Raw genomic sequence first — 20682 nt, forward strand, 5'->3', positions numbered from 1 at the left:
CTATTAATGAAACTAAATTATTATTTTTTTAAATATGCTTATTTACTTAATACCTTAATGCCACGATAATTGATTATGATACAAGATACACAAAAATACTTATAATTCAAAATTTTCAAATATTTTTAAAAGTATCTTCATAAAAAAGTGAAAAAAGAGAGAAGATTTTCAAGTAAAATAAATTAATTTTAGCGAATTCACTTAAGAAAGTAACAAAATAAATCTCTTGATAAAAATAAGTCATAATTTCTTAGTTTCTAAATATTTTATAAATGCTGTAAAATTGTTTTTTTTACTAACTATTCTTTTAGTATTTTAAAAAATAAAGTCTCAAGTCATGTTGTTTACTCTTTATAACTTCCGTGAACATGATGACGCATATGTAAATATTTCTCAAAAAAAAGTAGTCGGTGTGGAAATTTTTCATAAAGTCGAAATATTTATTGACTAATAGTTAACTACTGATTTGTTCGTGTATTAAGATTTATGTAAGAGATAATTGTTTTTTAATATACACTTGTAAGATCAAAAAGTTAATTAATAAATATAATTATTTATCAATTATATGATACATGTGGACACGTGACTCATAAATTTAATAAAAAGTATTCATAATCATCTTACAAGATATTACGTAAGATGTTAGAAAAACCTTCACATACTAAAAGGGAGAGTTAATTTAAGGGTTCTGGTAACACCTGAACCATTTGCTTAACTTAAATAACTTGCTTATATGTGAAAAAAATTGCTTTGTTAGTTATTAGTTTAAAAAAAATAATGATTATAAACAATTTCTTTTGAAACAATGATTAAGGTTAGCTAATAAAATCCTTTAATTAAAATTAAATTAATAGCATTGTCACAATTAATAATAAAATTAAATATATTTTTAATTCTTAAATTTAATACGAATTTATTTCTGCCACAAACTTTCATATAATTTAGTTTCTAAATTTCAAAATTGAATACTCATCTTATTCTTATCGTTAACGTGTCAATAACTATTTCAATTACACGAACAAAATTACATTTACACTGCAAACATATTTAACACCGAATAATATAGATTCGCATAAAACAGTGGAATAAAATTCTGAAAGTATTAGGTACCTTTTTTCCAGAAAAAAAAAATGATTACAAATGCAGTTATTATTAGAAAGGCACGAAGAGAAGAACCTAACGGTGTGAATGAGTCATGTTCAGAAGATGAAATGAACCGTCTTCATCATCTCGCAACCCCATGAATGAACCTATTACTCTTTTGCATAAGCTTAGAAATTTTACAGAAAATAAGAGAAAAAGAAGAAGAAGAAGAAAATGGTGGTTCATGGTTGCAGCAGAGTAGCGCAGTTGACAAGAACAAATGCACATGCTTGTCGTGTGATTGCCGCTTCACCTCAACATTAAATTTCCTCTCCCCACTGTTTCTTCTTTTCTCTTCTGCACAGAAAGCGACACAATATGACATACACACTTCAATCCATGATTTCACACACAAACACACATTTATTTCACCAATCTTATATTAATTTCTGTATATTATAAAAAAAGAAGTATATTTGGTTGAATTGGAGATATATTTGGTAACTTCAAAAAGAAAGTCTCACATATTAATGAGTTAAAAAAGAAGAAAAGAGAGACAAAGAGAGGTATGAAAAAAGATTCAAAAGGTGTAAGAAAAAAGAGCATTCTTTTTGGAAAACCAAAAAGCAGTTGAAACCTTGGAGATCAAGAAGAGAAGAGAAGAGAACACCCATTACCAACACAGGGCACCCTTTATGCTTCTGCCTCCAAAAATCTCGTTCTTCATGCATTCTTAACATCAAACAATGAAAATGAACCTTCTTTTTGTCGTTATTCTTCTTCTGCACTACGTTGCTGCTGCGGACCCTCCTGCTTCCTCTCCTCAATTTCCACCTGATTTCTCTCCAGGCACTCATTCATCTCTTTCCCATCATTGGGTTTCTTAATCTTTGTTAACTAATTGGTTTTACTAATGATTCTTTTTTCACTGATTCTAACAACTGTTAAAGCAGGGGCGGAGCAGCATCACCTGCACAAGAAAATGCTGGTAGCTATTGTAGCAGCCACCACTTCACTTGCTGCACTCGTTTTCGGTTTCTTATGTTTCTGGATTTATCACACTAGGTGTCCAATAAAATCCAAAACCAAAAGGGTTAAAACTCCTGGTCCAGGTGCGTGTTTATTTTGTAATGTTCCATTTCTCGTATACCTTTTTAAGAAAAATTCAGAATTGAATGGACCCTATGGTATTGTCTGAGATTACTTTCTTTTCTCTCTTTGTGTTGTGCTTTTGAATGGCAAGATGCAGAGAGGGGGATCACCCTAGCACCGTTTCTGAGTAGATTCAGTTCCATCAAAATTGTTGGTATGAAGGAGTCTGTGCCGATAGTTGATTATAAGCAAATAGAAAAAACGACCAATAATTTTCTGGAAAGTAACATCTTGGGCGAGGGTGGTTTTGGATGTGTTTACAAGGCTCGGTTGGATCATAACCTGGATGTTGCGGTAAAAAAACTACACTGTGAAACTCAAAATGCGGAAAGAGAATTCGAGGTAAGAATGATCACGTATTGCTTGTTCATTTGCTGGTTCTCTGTTTTCAACTTTTTGTGTCTGGTCGATTCATTGAATGGTGTGATGAAATTGCAGAACGAGGTGAAATTGTTAAGCAAAATTCAGCATCCGAATATAATCTCCTTACTGGGTTGTAGCATTGATGGTGACACGAGGTTTATCGTTTATGAGTTGATGCGAAATGGATCATTGGAAGCTCATTTACATGGTAAAATACTGTATCCCATGCTTAAATGCGTAGCAGAGAGGACCCATTTTTTTATCTTAAATTTTGAAAATCGTTTCTAAAATACATTTGTTTTAGAAACCAAAGATCAGAAAAGGTTAGGAGATGTTTTATTTTTTCATCTGGAGATTCAAAGGATAATAATTAGAAAACACAATCGTGTTCCTGAAGCAAACAGTCTCAGATGTGTTCAAAACACAGGAAAACTTTTCTGAAACAGTAAACAAACAACATTCCATTCTCGTTACTAAATTCTTATCGTGTCATTCTTTTCCAAAATCTTATGCTGAAGGACCTACTCATGGCTCGGCATTGACATGGCACATGAGGATGAAGATTGCTCTTGACACAGCAAGGTAATGTTCCTTAAAAAAGATCTTGATCTTTCTCTTTTCTTCATTATAACTGTATTAACACTCTTCTGCTATTCTGACAGAGGACTAGAATATCTGCATGAACACTGCTACCCTGCAGTGATCCACAGAGACATGAAATCTTCCAATATTCTCTTAGATGCAAACTTCAATGCCAAGGTAAGAAAATCACATTAGATTTTCCATAAAAGTTACTTCCTTTTTCCATTACCAATTATTTTCATCTTTGTTGTATTCACCTAAGTTTCATATCATGTGTTGGCATCCTCGAACTTATTGGTGGTGGATTCAGCTGTCTGATTTTGGTCTAGCCATAACTGATGGGTCCCAAAGCAAGAAGAACATTAAACTATCGGGTACCTTAGGATACGTAGCACCGGAGTATCTTCTAGACGGTATGCCAACTAAACCTGTTATCATTATTATACGCCATATGCATTGGTTTGACAAGTTGGATATTTTACTATATTGTAACCCTTTAGCAAACCAGATCCAAGAAATTGTTTCTTAGTCCTCTTTGATTTTAAGGTGGGTTTGAACATATGACCTGTGTATCTTGTTCTTATCTTGGACATGTTGTCATGTACCTGCCCTGTTGAAAAGTCACATTTACACGCTATTTAAATTGACCAAATCACCATGTGATACAAAATGAATACACATGGAACAAATTTTGAAGTTAATAGCAATCTCATGCTTTTAGTTTCTAATCAATGGTTACAGAGCACTTTTTTTTGAAGTGTATGTCTCTCGCTTTAGAAATGGAATTTATTCTTGTCTGCAAAATGGGAACACCTATAAGCTTTCCACAATTTATTTGAAAGTTTGATGTCTCTGATGTGTTTTTGACTGTTGAGAGGGATTTCATTTCAATTGTGGTAGATATTATTCCTTTAGACATAGGTGATTGGGTCAATATACCAGTAATATTTTAATATTATCATGGAGAAATGTCTTAGATTCATACCAAACCAGGTTCATGTACCAATGTGAAATTCATCTGTAGAACTAATTATTGAGGATGCTTCAATTCAATTATTTTACAGGTAAATTGAGTGATAAAAGTGATGTGTATGCTTTTGGGGTTGTGCTATTAGAGCTTCTACTAGGAAGGAAGCCTGTGGAAAAACTGGCACCGACGCAATGCCAGTCTATAGTCACATGGGTATGGGCTACTTTTAATCTTATGTATGTACCTATAACTATGGAAAGGAGTGTAAGGTACATAACTATTTATGATTGCAGGCCATGCCACAGCTCACAGACAGAGCCAAGCTTCCAAACATTGTGGATCCAGTGATTAAGGACACAATGGATCATAAACACTTATACCAGGTTTGTGATCCTGGAATTCAAAATTCAAAACTCATTTCCCACACAAGCACTGTACTAGGTACTTTGCTTAACCAAACAAATGTACTTTTCTTTGACGGGTTTTGTACTTCATAGGTTGCTGCTGTAGCTGTGCTATGCGTGCAACCAGAACCTAGTTATCGCCCTCTCATCACAGATGTTCTTCACTCACTTATCCCTCTTGTTCCCATTGAGCTTGGAGGAACACTGAGAGTTTCACAAGTGAGGCAGCATGCCTCTCTTGCTGTGAATTCTCGTCATTGATAGTACCTATCAGTTTTATAACAGTGAGAAAGAATGAATGCTGCCAATACACAAATACTTGAAATTACAGATAGTCCACGACAAACTACAAGAACATTGATTTGGGAAGGGTGTTTTTACCTTAAATAGGGGAAAAGAGCATTAGATTGTTCATAACAGATGTAAAGAAGAAATTTTTAGTTTTACTTTGTTTTGGGTAGAGATGGATTGTGTATAGACTCTATACAGTATTGAATTTGTATAAATTTGGATCTGTTGTCTTCCATTCCATTACATAAAGACAAAATCTCACTAGCAACCTCTTAAGTGAATCATGTATTGGAGCTCTGAAATGATGATGAACAGTCCAAACAAGGTGGTCCAGGACCAAGTGACTGACCGATACTTCAAAGCACATCATTTGTGATCCATGTGATTTCCATTGGGGTTAACAAATAAGGCAAGAAGTACATAGTCCGTCTATAGAATGAAGCCTGAAAGTACCATTTACTTTGCGACTTTTTAGTTTTACTGATATTCTTTTTACAACGGTTTTACTAAAAATATGTGCCTCATGCATAGCCTTCCATCAGTATGTTTCAATTGGGAGTGAAAAAGGTTGGATCGAAGGAGTAAGGGTGAGAAAAGATAGAGTTGGCCACATTGGAACACATGAAATGTGCAGAAAGTTTACAAATCCAGAAGATGAGATGCGGAGAATCTTGACGCTTATAATAAGAAAGGCAAAAAAGTTGTTTTCCGATACTGAGGTACATTATGCAAGCGGAAACATAGTTTTTTTTTTTAATTTTATTAATAATCTTTTTTTATTTATGAATACGTGTAAATTTTTTTAAAAGTATACTATTACTTTTATTTTATATCATTTTATTTATTTATTAAGTGAAAGCACAATAATAAAATACCTTATTTATTGAATATTATATTAAAATTTTGATGTAATGAGATGCTTAATTGTATAAAATTAAATATTAAATATTTTAAAAATTTACAATTTAGTTATATTTAAAATGAGTAGTTATCTTTTTATCTCCACTATTTATTAGTTGGCTTAAATACCTTTTTTATCCTTATTTTCGTAGTGTTTGTTGTGGATAGTCCTCATTTTTACCAAATGTTTAAAATGGTCATCATTTTCGTAGTGTTTGTTGAGGACGGTCCTCATTTTTACCAAAGGTTTAAAATGGTCCTCATTTTCATAATTTGTGTTTAATTTAGTCCTTTTCTGTGATGCTGTTTAATTCGTGTTTGTATTACATTGGACTGGAGTGTAGTAATTATATAGTTGGGGATAAATATGTGAGCTATGGTTTATCGTTGAACTATCAACATTGCACGAATTGCTACAATATTGTTGCCTCCAACGATTACAACCAGAGATAAAGGAAGAAGATTGGACCGTGACATGGGAAGAAGAAGATTGCAACAACACGGAATGGAGGAAGAAGATTGCAACAACTGACCAACTGCCTAACAATTCATTTTCAAAATCCTAAGCTCACTTATTTATCCTCAAATAATTACTACAATTGTACAATACACATAATACACCGCAGTACAAACCGTTGCTGATTTAAACGACGTCACAAAAAAGAACTAAATTAAACACGAATTAGGAAAATGAGGACCATCCGCAACAAACACTACAAAAATAAAGATAAAAAGCTATTTAAGCCTTATTAGTTTTTACCATCTTATTCGTTACTCTCTTTTTTTTCTTCTTTTTTTTCTCACCATTATTTCTGAATTTATTTTTCGTATTAATATTCTTAGTTATGAATTTTGTGGTATAACTTTAACATTATTATAAACTATAACATAAATAATTAGTTAGTATTTATATTTGTTTACAAATTTTAATTAATTACGAGCTTTTTCACCATTATTATTATAAATTATAAATTACAAATAATAATAAGTTTGTTAGCAATAAATAAAATTATCTTTCTTTTCACATATTTTTTCCAACCACACATTTTTTATTCATTATATATATATATATATATATATATATATATTTTTTTTTTTTTTGCTCTTTTCCCTTTATCTTTGTGCTCTCAATCAAAAGGAGCACTACTGAGACAATGAGATGACTTTGTGTTTTTTATTCAAGCAAACCATTCATGCATTTATTTTATATATATATTTTGTTCCCATTTTCAGTTATTTTATGTTTAAATATAACCTTTTCAATCACAATACATGGATTGGTTTGTTTGTTTATAAATGATTTGATCATATTGGAGACATGCTTATGTAGAAGCCGAACATATGAAAAACATACATGTTATTTAATTCATACATACACCGTTTTAGTTTAGATGTCAAGACATGAGGCATTGTGAAAATATTTCATGACACCATATTTACCACTGAACTCTCTTACAGTCAGAACTAATATTATCGAGATAATCTTTCCAGTTCATTTTTAAAAATTTCACACTTTTCTAAGTGCTTCAATTTTTTCTTCAATCAAGAAAAGATAACCATAGGCTATCACCCACAATACCATTGGAGATCTAACAGTGCGAAGATTCAGTATTTCGAAAGAGAATTCTAAATCCCGCTTCCATTTGCCATAGTACATTCAAGATCTCAATAAATTCACTATTAAATCAAAAACGATAATTAGTCACAAAACATATTACGGGCCAAAATATAACAGAGAAACAAGCCATATTGGACAGGAGGATGCATGCACAAACAAATGTTACAACTCAGGTCGGGTCAATACCTCAGATGCATTAATTCATATAAACAGAAAACCGCCCCCCTTTAGACTGATAAAATCCCTGAACAAGCATTTTCCCCCATCAACAACATCCATTCTTAACTTACAACTCAATCATACTATAACCCCTTTGCACTCCTCGAAGATCAAAAGCACTGCTCAAAATACCCAAAAAGGTTCAGGAATCAAGACATAAAATAATTAACCAACGAAAATATTCTTACACGAATCTGCCCTTGCCAAAACCATTACAATAACATGTTAAAACATTTATGTAAAATAAAGTAAAGTAGCAAAATATATATTTAATTTAATAAAATTTCAACCTTAAAAAGTCAAAATAATATTTAGTCAACAAGATAAGCCAAGCAGTATTTAGGTAATAAAATCTCAACAAAATTATGTTAAAATACGAAAAATTTACTCTCTAAAATCTAAATTATAATTCGAAGTCTTCCTTTAGCAAATTACACGCCCTAAATTCTAGAGTTTTCAAAACAAAACTTACAGAACAATCCGTACTCTTAATCTGAAATGATAATTTCAGTCTAACACTGATTTCAAAATGGATGCGTAGCGTTCAGGAAGCACTTTGAAAGATGAAAAATACGTGTAGCATTTGACTGAAAAAACCAATTTTAAATCAAAATCCATGGTAAAGCAAGTAGAAAGCATGGAGAAGTCACAGGCTAGCTGTTCTTTATAGATTTATCGATCAGCAATTTGAACAAAAAAAAAATACTCAAACGAATTTGCCTAGTTAACTTTTTGTATTTCCAATAAACCAGCTTTGCATCTCTTTTGACCCAGAAGTCATTCACATAAAGTCTGCACATCCATTCAATGAATTCTGGTACACCAGACAAAGAAGACTAAAAACAAAAACTAGTGACAAGTTAACTGGAAAGGGCAGGGGAAAAGATTTCAATGTTTCCAATGTAAAAGAAAACCGAACACAAATTTCAATTGTGATACCATCTCAATCACAAATCAAACAGTACCGCTACTCAAGCAATAGAAAAATAAACATCACTACTACGGCATGAGTAGTTGTGATACATATCACAAACTGTATCATAAGGAAAGGCATAACTAAGATGCGTTATGCACGATGTCAATAATGACGAAGAACGAAAGCACCAAAACATTGTTGCCTACCAATGAACATATAGAATAAAGTAGCCAGCCTAAACCACCATGTATCACCATGTATCGCAAACATAAAGATAATACGCACAGAAGAGGTTATCAGCAGTCAAATAAATTAAAAGGGAACTTATAATAATCCTGAAGATAAATAGCGAAGATTTCCAAAATACTTTAGAAAGCGGTGATGACCACCATTAATATAAACTACAATAAGTTTCCTTACACAATATAGTCTTCAAGTAAATGAAAAACACAAAAATCTCCAAAACAATGTTTTCTCCTCAAAAGAAAAAGAAAAACTAATTAATTGGATAAACCGAACCGAGGCAGAGCAAAGACCTCAGAATCCAAGCTTGGTGCGACGCCAGTGGCGGCGCTTAGCATTGTACCTGAAAGACAAAACAGAACCTTTAGCCTGAAAAGAGTAAAATGAGACATAACGGGATCAGTATTATGCGAAAGGTAGGGAATTCGGACCTGATGGTGTTATCGGTTCTCATGCGGATCCAGTAGGGGATGGGTCTGTTCTGCCTCATCTTCTTCGCCAACTTCTTCTTGATTCTGAAAGTCTTGTGTGACGGCTGCAAACAACAACAACAAAATCAGATACAAATCAAACTCAAACGCTGAAAGCGCAGTGGAATAGTTATCGCTTCTGCAACAATTACAAATTGAAGGGTAGAGATTGTGATTTGATCGAGAAGCACCATTTTCGCTTTGTCTTCTGGATGTTCGACTGCGACGGCTGTGGAACTGAGACCGAACAGCGAAAACCCTAATAACCAAACCCTAAGGAGGAGATAGAAACTGGTCTTTGTTTTATACCCATACCCATCACCCTAATTGGGTTTTATCTTTTTAATTTTCTATTCTTATTTAAAAAACAAATAACATACAGTAAAAACGTTTTCTTGAAAAATAAATTTTAGGGTCTCGTCTATTTTTATTTTGAGCACTCACTTGTTTTTTATTTACAAATTAGATATATTGTTAGTTAAATATTTTTTATTTAAGTTCATCGGTATCTATAGGCGATGTGTCACATCATACCATGAAAATTATGTTGGTCATTATAATAATAAGTAAATTGCACAACCATGAAATATATTTTTGTTTAAAATGGTATAAAGAAAAAAATACATATAAATATTTTTTTAAATCTTAAACAGTTTTTTTTTATGAATGGTTAAATATTTCATTTAAAAAATATTGAATAGTCAACCTAAATATAGCTCGAGGAAGTTCTAAATTTATTTAAAACTAAATCATTTATAGAGTTTTTAAATATATAATAAATCAACCTATAATAATATGGCTGGTATTCTTGTGGAAAAACATCTTAAACCATCATTCTTTAATATTGTTCTCTATGCTTGTTCCTGTAAACCATTTATCTCTTCTAATTATGTTACAAGCTTTTGTATGGATCAATTTTAATATTTTTATTAATTTCCGTAAATAATTGTAAAAAATACTATCATGATTTACCGTATTTATAGTAAAATTAAAATATATATTATACATTGAAGACTATTTATTTATCATTGAGTTTTAATTATAAAAAAAATCAATGAAATATGTCTTAAGGACCAGTATGTTTATATGGTTTTAAAAAAAAGGTTCAAATAACATCATTATACATTATTCCAACTCTCACCTAATCAATAATATTTTGTTAGATAAATTTATCTGTAAATTCATTTGATTAAAAAGGTTTTGCCGTGTAAATTATAATTATAAAAGTTTATAGTAATATAATCTAGTATTATATATGACATTATACATACTTTAACATGTATGTAAATAAGGATAAAATCTTGACTTTGGTTGTGTGTTTTTTATCAGCTATTTAATAAATCTCATTTTTAAAACTAAGTTTTAGATGATTAGGAACTGCAGAGTCTTTTTGGGCCAGGGTTAATGGGTTGGTTTAAGTCATTTGGGTCATGGAATGGGGCTTAGAGCTAACTAAAACTATTTGAGCCCTGGTATGTGTAATTGCTAATTGTATCTTATATTAACAGAAGAAAACTAAAATATCTTCTTTCTCCATTGCACTCCCTGAGAGAAAGAATAAGAAGAAAGAGAACTTGTTCTGAAAATCTCATAAAGAAGCTATTATTTATATTTGAAATATGCATTTTATATTATGTAGAAAAATTTGTCTATAAAACTCATCCGAGAAGAAAAAGCTAAAAAAAAATGAAACATATTTGTGGACTAAAAGAAAGAATATTTGGATTTGCGTCTCTTAATATAGATCTCATTCAGCCCATTATACAAACCAATTCAAACCAATTGTTTTTGCCTTCAAACAAGATCTATATTAATTAAAAGTAATATTAAATTAAAGTAAATTTTACTTTAAAAATAAATTTTATTAAAATTAGACGTAACCTCACTTCACAATTCAACGAATTTATAAACTTAAGTTAAAGAAGAAAAAGGTTACTAAAATAAATAAGTATCTGATTTCTTTTCTCTATTTTTCATTAATATGAAATAAGTATATAATGTTTGATGGGATGAAAAAAGTTGGAGCATAAAATTATATTAACGATAGATAATTATAATTAAAATAAATACGAACTGATGTGCGTGAGAAAAAAATGCATTATAATCAGAATTTCAATGTATAATGATAGCAATTGGTTATTTATCCAAACTTGCATACTAAATTAAACTTTCCACTCTGCAGATTGAAAAATCATTTTAACAATCTCTTATATAAGTTATATGTTATTTTAATCAAAGCATATGCATAATTATATAATATACAAATATAAATGAGTATTTTTAATTAACAGAGGGAAAAAAGATCGAAAAAATTCAATGCTTACTGGGCCCAGTCATTGTGGCTTTCAGCTCGGCCCTAACTAAGCGCCTCTCAAACGTGTGAAATAAAATTGTATTTGTATAATAACTAGAATCAAATTATTTTTCTTATACTTTCTCAAAAAATTAATTTGATATAATATAAAAATATTATTTAATTTGACTTAAATCTGGAAGCAATAACAAAGCTGATTGGATTTCCCACAAGTTAAAATAAGTCATCTTAATTAAAATATAAATAAATTGTTATAGTTTAGAATAAAGTAAGTTTACTTTAAATTTCAATATAAACCACACCATGATTTCAATTTGAAAAAATATATATAAATTCTTATAAAACAATATCATCACTGTGAGTTGCATTTGAAAATCACCATGCATTTTTAAAATAATAACATTAAGTAGGTTTGACATAGTTGAAAATTGGTAATATTTAAGTTGATTAGATATAAAGATAAATGAAACTGTAACATCCAAACCCTGACAAGCACATAAAGTCACATGGCAATAGGAAAATTGCTCAGGACTTTCTTCCAAGTCCTTAGAACTTCCTCAATTATCGCTACGTACCACTCCTAATTTCAAAAACTCCCTATTATATTACCTTAAGTCCATTTTATTAGAACCTCCCTAATCATAGCTTTGTTGAATCTCTCTCATGGTTTCTGTTACCTAAATCTACTTAGGATATTTGAATAGACCGTTTCCAAGGCCATTTCAAACCCTTTTTCATTAATTTGCTTTTTAGGTGCCAAGAAAGTAGCTGCTTAATTTTGTAATTATTTTATAACTCCATAGCCTTTTTATAGATAGATTGTGACAAGTTTCATATTTATTTGTAATTGTGAGAATTTAATAATAAGTTTTATATCTTAAATTCTTAACGATCTTTATCATGTATTTATATTAAAATATATTTAGTGTCAATAATTTATTTTCTATGATTATATTGGGTATGATTATAGATTGTGATTCTGTACGATTATATGACATTAGTCTTTACATATATAAAATTTTTGACACAATTTTTATCTCAAAATCTTAAGACAATAGTTTTATAAGTTTTTATTCCTATATAGTGTTTAACTTTGTCTTTTCTATCAAATATAAAACTTTGATTCACATTTGGACTATTCTCAACATAAATACGTGTAAAAGATTGAGAGAGTTTATTATTGTAAAAACCATAATATAGAAAACATGAACCATAAAAACACAACATTAATAGGTAAAAACAAGATTATGAGGAGAGAAATGTTATTTAATGTAGAACCCAACACAATGGTTTTAGCAGTTTTGTACAGAAGCAGAAGCATGTGCTTCATCTTGACTAACTTCTGTGGGGACAAAAACAACATCTCTGGCGCATTTAAGTGTCTTGGGATAGGGTGGATAAATAACTACATCAAAATGTCAACAACCACTTTCTTAAATCTACTTCTAATGGATCATAGATTCTCTCCTTAGTTTTTATTTATGTCACGAGAATAGAAGACACACAAAAATTCAACAGTTAAAACTCTCTCTTAGGTAAGCTCCATTATTATTATTATTATTATTTTGTTTAGCATAACAGTTTGTCACGATGCGTGCTACTATTTGGAAAAAAAAATCCAAATTAAAAGAGAATTTGGTCTTGTCGTTTTCTAAAATCAATGTTGTTTCTTCTAAGAGCATGATAGAGAAAGAGATTAGAACAAATTTTGTGTGTGATACATGTTGGAGGTGTTGAAGTTTTAATATAAGATTAAGATTGGTTGGTAAAACGTTTGGTATAACTAGCACTCTATTATATGAGCAGATACACGTTCCTGGTGGAGAAAAAATAGGAGCATCCACATGGAAATTCCATATGACTTTTCCATTAATAGTTCTCAAATTTGGATCATGAAAAACTCAATCTACGACTTTCGATAAAAGTTGCGAACTTGTTAGAAAAATAAAATAAAATACATTTTTACAATTACATTTAAAAATAATATAATTTCTAACCATTTGGTAGTGAAAAAAATACAGAAAAAAGTGTTGAACATAAAATGCGACGAGAGGGAAATGAGTCACATCATGTCTTAATTCACTCTCACGGTTCACTCCCTTTTGTTAATTTGTTTGCTTGCTTTCCAACGAAACCGCGTCAAAAAATCACGATTCAGAAGCATTTATTATGCTTATTTTTCAGCACTGCAACAACTTGAAAAAAAATGGCAAATTTCATCTCCAGCTAATTTATGTTAATAAATGGAAAATTGTTTCAATGAGTAAATAGGTGATTAGGTATAAAATAGTTGTCAATTTCGTCTTCACTATATAGAAAAAGATGTAGACCATGAAAACTAGATATTTGCTTTAGATACAAGAAAATAATTTCGTCTGCAACAAGGTATATGCACTTGTCAACAAATTGCACTCAAAGTTAATCATAAAACATGTGCATGAATATATCTTTTTAAGGTAGTGCTAAAGTAAGTATTATTGTGTTATGACACCACAAACAACATGAATCATTCTAATTATTTAAAATTAACTATATTAAAATAAAACAATAAAGCATGAAAAATATGGGGGAATTGCATCAAAATTTACTATGAATTAAAAAAATTATAACAAGATAATTATAATATACTCTTTGAAAATATGAACAGATGAAATTGAAAGTGTTGTTCGACCAAAAAAAGTAACCTCGAAATCTACATCATTTATACATGATCAACGAGTTTTTCTGAATTTGAATTTTCTGTTAATTTTTTTTTTCTATTTTTTTATTGTGTTTTCATAACACTCATTACCATTAATTTTAATGATGGTAATTTTAATGTTTTAAAATATATTAAAAAAATATTTAAAATATTAATATAATTTTAATGTTCAGAATAAAAAATCAGTAAAATGGACGGTACAAAAGTAATCTTCCCTAAATATATCAGAATTTTTTTTTAAACTTAAGTGTTGACTCTACTCGATACAATTCAACGAGTTGTTTCTTAGTATTTAGGAAAACTTAAATCAAACCATGAATCACCCTAAAAACTCGATTCACAATTAAAGAACCAGTATCAATACATTAAAAAAATTATCTTAAATTTCTCAAATTATTTTTATTTCATATTTAGTTCCTATTATTATATTATTTTTCAAAATGATTTCTAAAATATTTAATATTTCTCTTTTAATTTGTTAGCTTGTACGCACATAATAAATGATATTTTTTTATTATAAAGTGACATATGTTATCAAAATACTATATGTAATAAAAATGTTTTTTTAATGCATATCATTTCTCAACATTTAAGATTGTACGATACACATTTCAATCTAAAATGCAAAATAAGGATAAACATGAAGACTAGAACCAAAATTTAAATTGATTAAATATTCAATCTAAAGAATTTTTTTTATATATAAAATATTCAAAACAAAATTACTCACTTAGTAAAACCTTCAAAGACTTTATTTATTAAAACCTTTGAAACCTGAAACTTTTGTTTTTTAAGATTATAAAGGTGAGTCCGTGAGTTATTTTAATTCTTCTATTCATTGAATGTAGGATGGAAAATATTCCATATCTATAATGGAGTTGATTAAATGATTAACTTTTATAATAGTCTGTTATACTTTTCTTTATAGGCTATAGTTTAGGTTATATAGCATACGCACGCATAAAAAAATGTTTCATGTTAACCTTTTCTTTTGGTGAGAAAACTCATCTGCGTCACACCATGCCTGAATTCACCAAATGCTGTGTGCTCCCAATGAAAGACAAAAACCTCATCTGCAACGATGTTGATTGTGGGAAAAAACCTACACTGTCTTTCAATGTTGGAAGAGATTGATATCATATCTGAAAAGTTGCAGGAAAAAAAAAAAAACCGTGGCAGAAACGTTCTGAAGGATGGCATGTTCATTGAGCACCATGACTCTAGCAAAACGACAGACATATGAAAGAAACGACAATTAACACAGAGGAATATGGTATATGTGCATGTATGTGTGTTTATTAAGGTTAGGACCGAGAACAGAGAAAAGACACAATTGTTGAATTTATTACTAGTTCAAAAGAGAAACTCCCATGTTCTGGTCTTTACCCTAATAAGCCACGTATCTGAACCTTGTTATTTTATAGCTTAAATTGGATGGATTATATATTATATGTGTTGGCTTGCATGTGAAGCATTGTGGTTTTGTGAGGAGAAAAAGAGTTCATACATGATGAGTGTCAGAAACCTGTTAAGTTGTGTGCAACAAACCATGGGAGGTTTAGACTATTTGATGAAACAAACACAGAGAGACATTTATACTTAGAATATATATACAAATATTTAATAAAACATGCTCTCATCACCCATGTTACGTTTAGGGACCCATTTAACGCGTATGCTTGGGTCGGTCCAAACTAGTTTTTATATATTTCACTTTCTTGACCTTTTGTGCAAATCAATTTCACCATAGCTGTAAACCAAAAATAAAAGATAGAGACATGATGGATGGAGATATTTTTACAAAGCTCCTAATCTTGTGTTTTTGTTTTGTCTTGACCACTATTGTTTTTTCATTTCCTTTAGCTTAGAAAGAAACAAAAAGCAGAACTTTACCATTGTTTTATTCAGATAATAATAATAACAAGGTGTTTTTCCGTTAGTAGTTTAGCGCATGGAACATTTTAGTTCATTGAACCATGCAGTTTTTTGTTTGTAAAACACATAAAAAAGAATTTCTCCTCTATCTCACGAGACATATACAAAACCAATGTTGTTGAGGATTCCTTTTACACTCAGGTCTTTGTGACATGATCAATAGTAAGGAAATTTCATCGAGTCATTTGATATGTTAATGTTAGGGTAATTATTATTTTCCAAGAATTTATCTTAAACCGATGTGTCCCAGCTTGAAATCGACCCGATTATAAAATATGCAAAGACAGTATCATATCATACTGATTCAGGAATGGGTATGCAGTGGTAAACAGTGTTTATCCATGTTTGCACTGTAGCACTGTGGATCAGAGCAACAAATAATTGCAACACATGATCGATTGATCATTATCTTGGTCGCCAAATTGTCGAGACCAAGTTCTAAAATCTGATAAAATTGAATAAGGCAATTGGTTCTTTATCTATATTTTAGAAGGATATTGTTCAGAGATCTAGTGGTTCAAACCTTACAAACCGGTCATTATCTACAAATTGCTCCCTGCAGATCAGTTTTCACATGAGCAGAATCTCAGGACAGTGATCTCCAACATTAGATTTTCCGGACATCAAACAGGATTATAAACCATACATTAACAAATATATATAATATGAAACAACAGTACGCATGTTAGAGTGAACAACATGTGAATGGTTTTATGAAACACTAATTCAATAATCATGACTAGCAAATTGCAATACAGCAAAGTTATAGCTGATAGGTAAAGAAAAAGAAAGTTAGACCTCAAAATCCCCTTGTGGGACCCCTCTTTGCTTAAATTGGTGCAAATTGTTTGGAGAAAGTGCCACACATATAGAACAAGCCCAACTACAAAAACCCAACCTTTCTTCCTTCTCCTCCCCCCATTTGGTACCACAATTCTCTCACAACATTTTCACTAACTCTTTCCTAAGAAAATTCATTTTTTTTCCCTAACATGGCTAGATCACAACAGCGATACCGAGGTGTCCGACAAAGGCATTGGGGCTCTTGGGTCTCTGAAATTCGACACCCCATATTGTAAGTGTCCCTTTTGTTTTCCCTCCCGTGCACCAAGAACTACTCTCTTGGACCATGATGAATAATCAACGTTCAGTGTCTGTTAAAAAGTGTTTATATTTAGCATCTGACAGTAGTATCTCGAACATGTTTGATTTAAACTTGTTTCCTATGTACAGGAAAACTAGGATATGGCTCGGAACGTTTGAAACTGCTGAGGATGCAGCCCGAGCCTACGATGAAGCAGCAAGGCTAATGTGTGGCACAAGGGCAAGAACAAATTTCCCTTACAACCCAAATGCATCTCAGTCATCATCCTCGAAGCTTCTATCAGCAACTTTAACTGCAAAACTGCATAGGTGCTACATGGCTTCTTTGCAAATCACAAGGCCATCATCACTACCCGAGCCTCAGAGAGTGGCTTCACCAAATGCCATCACCTCTACAAGTAACGAAACTAAAACAATGTTGCCACAGAAGAGAGCACAGGAGGAGCAAGAAGTGGAGGAGAATTGGGTTCTGAAGAAGGTTAAGGTGGAAAGGACTCAGCAGTTCAAGCCTCTTGAAGAGGACCACATCGAACAAATGATAGAGGAGTTGCTGCATTATGGCACTATTGAGCTTTGCTCTGTGATTCCCCACCACAGACTCTTTTAAGCATTCTGCAGGCTTTTTTTATCATTGTTAGTTCACATTCTTATTCTGCTAATTTAACTAATTCCCTTGAACAATTTCAGTTTCTGTTCTTACCATTATTATTATTATTATTATTATTATTATCAAGTGGTTTAGGTTGTAGACTAGACTAGAACATATCTTCCAAGTGACTCTTTGGACAATGCTGTATGTATAGCCGGCCAATCATGTTGAAATTGTGTCTTTGTTTTTGTTTCAGTCTCAATTTGCATTTAGTTGCTGAAGCAGTATCTTGTCTGAAATGTAAGAGGGTTTGGCAAAACAGCATGACTTTTTAGACAACTTGCTTGACCAATCCTTTATTTCAAACATTGCAGTTTTATGCACTGTCATTGCTCTTAATTCTGACACAAGTATTTGAAAATCAAATGTTCCTATGAATTTAATTCAAATAAAATAAACTATTAGCAATAAAAATAGCAGATTTCACCCTCCACTGTCTCTTTCATAATCTCTTTCGTGTTTATGAAGTCCGTGTTTGAAAACCAATCACAATGCAATTTTACTTTTTACTCTATGCATGATGTAGAGAAATAGGAATCACTCTTTGACTGTTAACTTGCCTGAACATACTTATCGAAAACTAATAAAGAAATACTTTTAAACTATTTAAAGTGAAAATGAATAGATTTATCATATCAGACATTTTATGTTTGTATCACATAATAATAGATCATTTACCCAATTAAACTAGTGAAACAAATTGTTTTTATCCGTGAAACTTGTTTTATTAGGATTTTATTGTGTAATGGGTAGGTTAAATTTATCTGTGGAACTCATGAGATTGAACGTGTTTAAATGAACAGGTTAAAATTTATTAAAATAAATAAATAAAATTGCGTACAAGGCCATAAACCACTCTTTTAAGTGCTTGGCATTTTTCTTTTAATTTTCAATTGTGCATTGTAAGCCATTTTTGTGGTTTAATTTGACATAATCGAATTAAATATTGACTGAAGCAACCTCGTAATTGACTGAAAATATATGCATTTGTACTACCCTCAAGGATTAGTTTTAGTTGACCATTTTGAAAGGTAACGTAAGTCTTTTATTTGTACTATTAAAGAGTTGAGGCTATTTTTGATTAATTTTTATCCATTATCGTAAATTATGAACTAAATAATCCATTATAACAAATTTATTACTTTATACAAATCCATTTAGCAAAGGGAGACAACATTGAGAAGCCAAGCACAAGATATTGAATTTTTTTTCCGATGTTATGTGCGTGAAACAACGTAGTTTTGACCTGCTGTGGGAAATATATGATGCTGTTGCAGTGTTGGATGGAATTTGGAAAATAAAAAACATCTTTTTACTTTGTTGGCCTGTGTTGCTTTTAGAAAGAATGGACACTGAATAAAATTTAGTGGATGTTCTAATGATTTGTGCAAGGCCCCATTTGTGTCTGAAAGTGCTTTCAAGGTTCATTTTTGAAGCTCCTTTAATCTTGTTATTATTTGCAGAAACTCATTGCATCTTCATGAAGAATTTCATAGTCATTTGAAGTTTGGCATATCAATAATTACTTATTCATTCCAATTTGCCAATGCAACACGTCAATAATATAACTGGGTTCTAAAATTACCATGTTTCATAGAGATTGAAATGTAAAAGCCGAGCACTCTGTTTCCTGATAAAAGTGTTTACACAGAGAAATAGAAGAATATAAAGTTTTCCCCTTTTGGTTAAAAGCTTAAAAAAGTCTTGGGAAAATTAATGAACATGTCTGTGTTCCAGTTGTTGTTGTTGTTGTTGTGCTGCAGTTAAAGGAATTCAGTGTCCTAACAAGACTCTTTGAAAGTGATCAAACTCAGGGATGAAAATGATAGTGATACCAAAGTCACTGAATCAATTTAGTGATCCTGAAAATTTGTACATTGGTGAGGGATTTTACATATTTATGTATTTCCTTTTGGGAATACATCTTTTTCATGTCACATCTCCTGCAACTGCTTTTAGCAGCATAAGATTTGTTAGATATCCTCATGTTAGCTAAAGCTTAATCAACTTTAGTTTAGCAGAACACAATAATTAGATAATGTCACTAATGAAAGTCTAATCTTTGCAATAATCATGTTTTAATGTTATTGCTCAAAAAGTTGTTTTGAGTGGTAGAATTTGAGAGTATTTTTTATGATCTTTCGGGTTAATGGAGGTTTTTCTTCATTTATGCATATAACTGATAATTTTCACTGTTATGGATGTTAATTTATTCTAGCATAACTGGTGTAGTCTGTTTCAAGCACTTAGTTTAAATTCTATATTTATTCCTCAGAATTCCTACATTAAGGTTTCAGATGTTGAAGATGACTTGAAGATGAATATGTGGGAGGTTTGTGAATTTTAGTGTCCTATATCTATCACTGAAACTTCATGATTGTTCCCCTGTTTTGGCATTGATTTTGTTCCCCACAACCATCAAATAACAAAGTTGTTTTAGCCTCATTATTTTGTTTTACTTTTGAATCAATAAAGTTGGTTTAATCACGTGCTATATCTTAGTGAGTTTTTCATTATTAACAATTTGAATCTTGTGACACAGAGAGGCACTTTAAGATTCATGCGACCCTCCACTCCACATTCCTCATCTTATCCGTACACATGCAATTCCAACAATACTAAACTGGGGTCATATTTATTCTTCATCAGATAAAAATAGGAAGAAACAAATGGTAAAATGCTTTACCTTTATGGCATAGCACCATCCGAAAACTCGTGCCGGTGAGTCGAGTCATAATCAAATCGTGATATTTTGACTATTACATTTT

The 20682-nt window shown here is 31.1% G+C and overlaps 3 protein-coding genes across 4 annotated transcripts; 2 read left to right on the forward strand and 1 right to left on the reverse strand.

The window, feature by feature from the left end:
• The first annotated feature begins 1144 nt into the window (after positions 1-1144).
• LOC114162445 (probable receptor-like protein kinase At1g80640) lies at positions 1145-5078 on the forward strand. 2 transcript variants are annotated; one of them, XM_028046344.1, is made up of 10 exons: positions 1145-1932; positions 2037-2195; positions 2333-2577; positions 2674-2806; positions 3117-3180; positions 3261-3357; positions 3491-3593; positions 4245-4363; positions 4444-4533; positions 4648-5078. In XM_028046344.1, exons 1-10 carry the CDS (start codon positions 1830-1832, stop codon positions 4813-4815), a joined length of 1281 nt encoding a protein of 426 aa, XP_027902145.1. In that variant the 5' UTR covers positions 1145-1829; the 3' UTR covers positions 4816-5078. The 2 variants fall into 2 exon arrangements, with proteins under 2 accessions (XP_027902145.1, XP_027902144.1); XM_028046343.1 differs by having other exon boundaries at positions 1149-1932; positions 2327-2577.
• Positions 5079-8810: 3732 nt separating this feature from the next.
• Positions 8811-9641, reverse strand: LOC114162772 (60S ribosomal protein L39). Its single transcript, XM_028046747.1, has 3 exons — positions 9403-9641; positions 9173-9276; positions 8811-9084 (listed from the first exon to the last, which is right to left on the reverse strand). Exons 1-3 carry the CDS (start codon positions 9403-9405, stop codon positions 9036-9038), a joined length of 156 nt encoding a protein of 51 aa, XP_027902548.1. The 5' UTR covers positions 9406-9641; the 3' UTR covers positions 8811-9035.
• A 7381-nt stretch (positions 9642-17022) lies between these two features.
• LOC114162811 (protein PPLZ02-like) lies at positions 17023-18109 on the forward strand. The gene is made up of 2 exons (XM_028046789.1): positions 17023-17236; positions 17395-18109. The coding sequence occupies exons 1-2, from the start codon at positions 17154-17156 to the stop codon at positions 17870-17872; spliced, it is 561 nt and encodes a 186-aa protein (XP_027902590.1). The 5' UTR covers positions 17023-17153; the 3' UTR covers positions 17873-18109.
• Positions 18110-20682: the final 2573 nt, after the last annotated feature.

Source organism: Vigna unguiculata, chromosome 9 (genome assembly GCF_004118075.2).
Source record: "Vigna unguiculata cultivar IT97K-499-35 chromosome 9, ASM411807v1, whole genome shotgun sequence".
NCBI classification, from domain to species: Eukaryota; Viridiplantae; Streptophyta; class Magnoliopsida; order Fabales; family Fabaceae; genus Vigna; species Vigna unguiculata.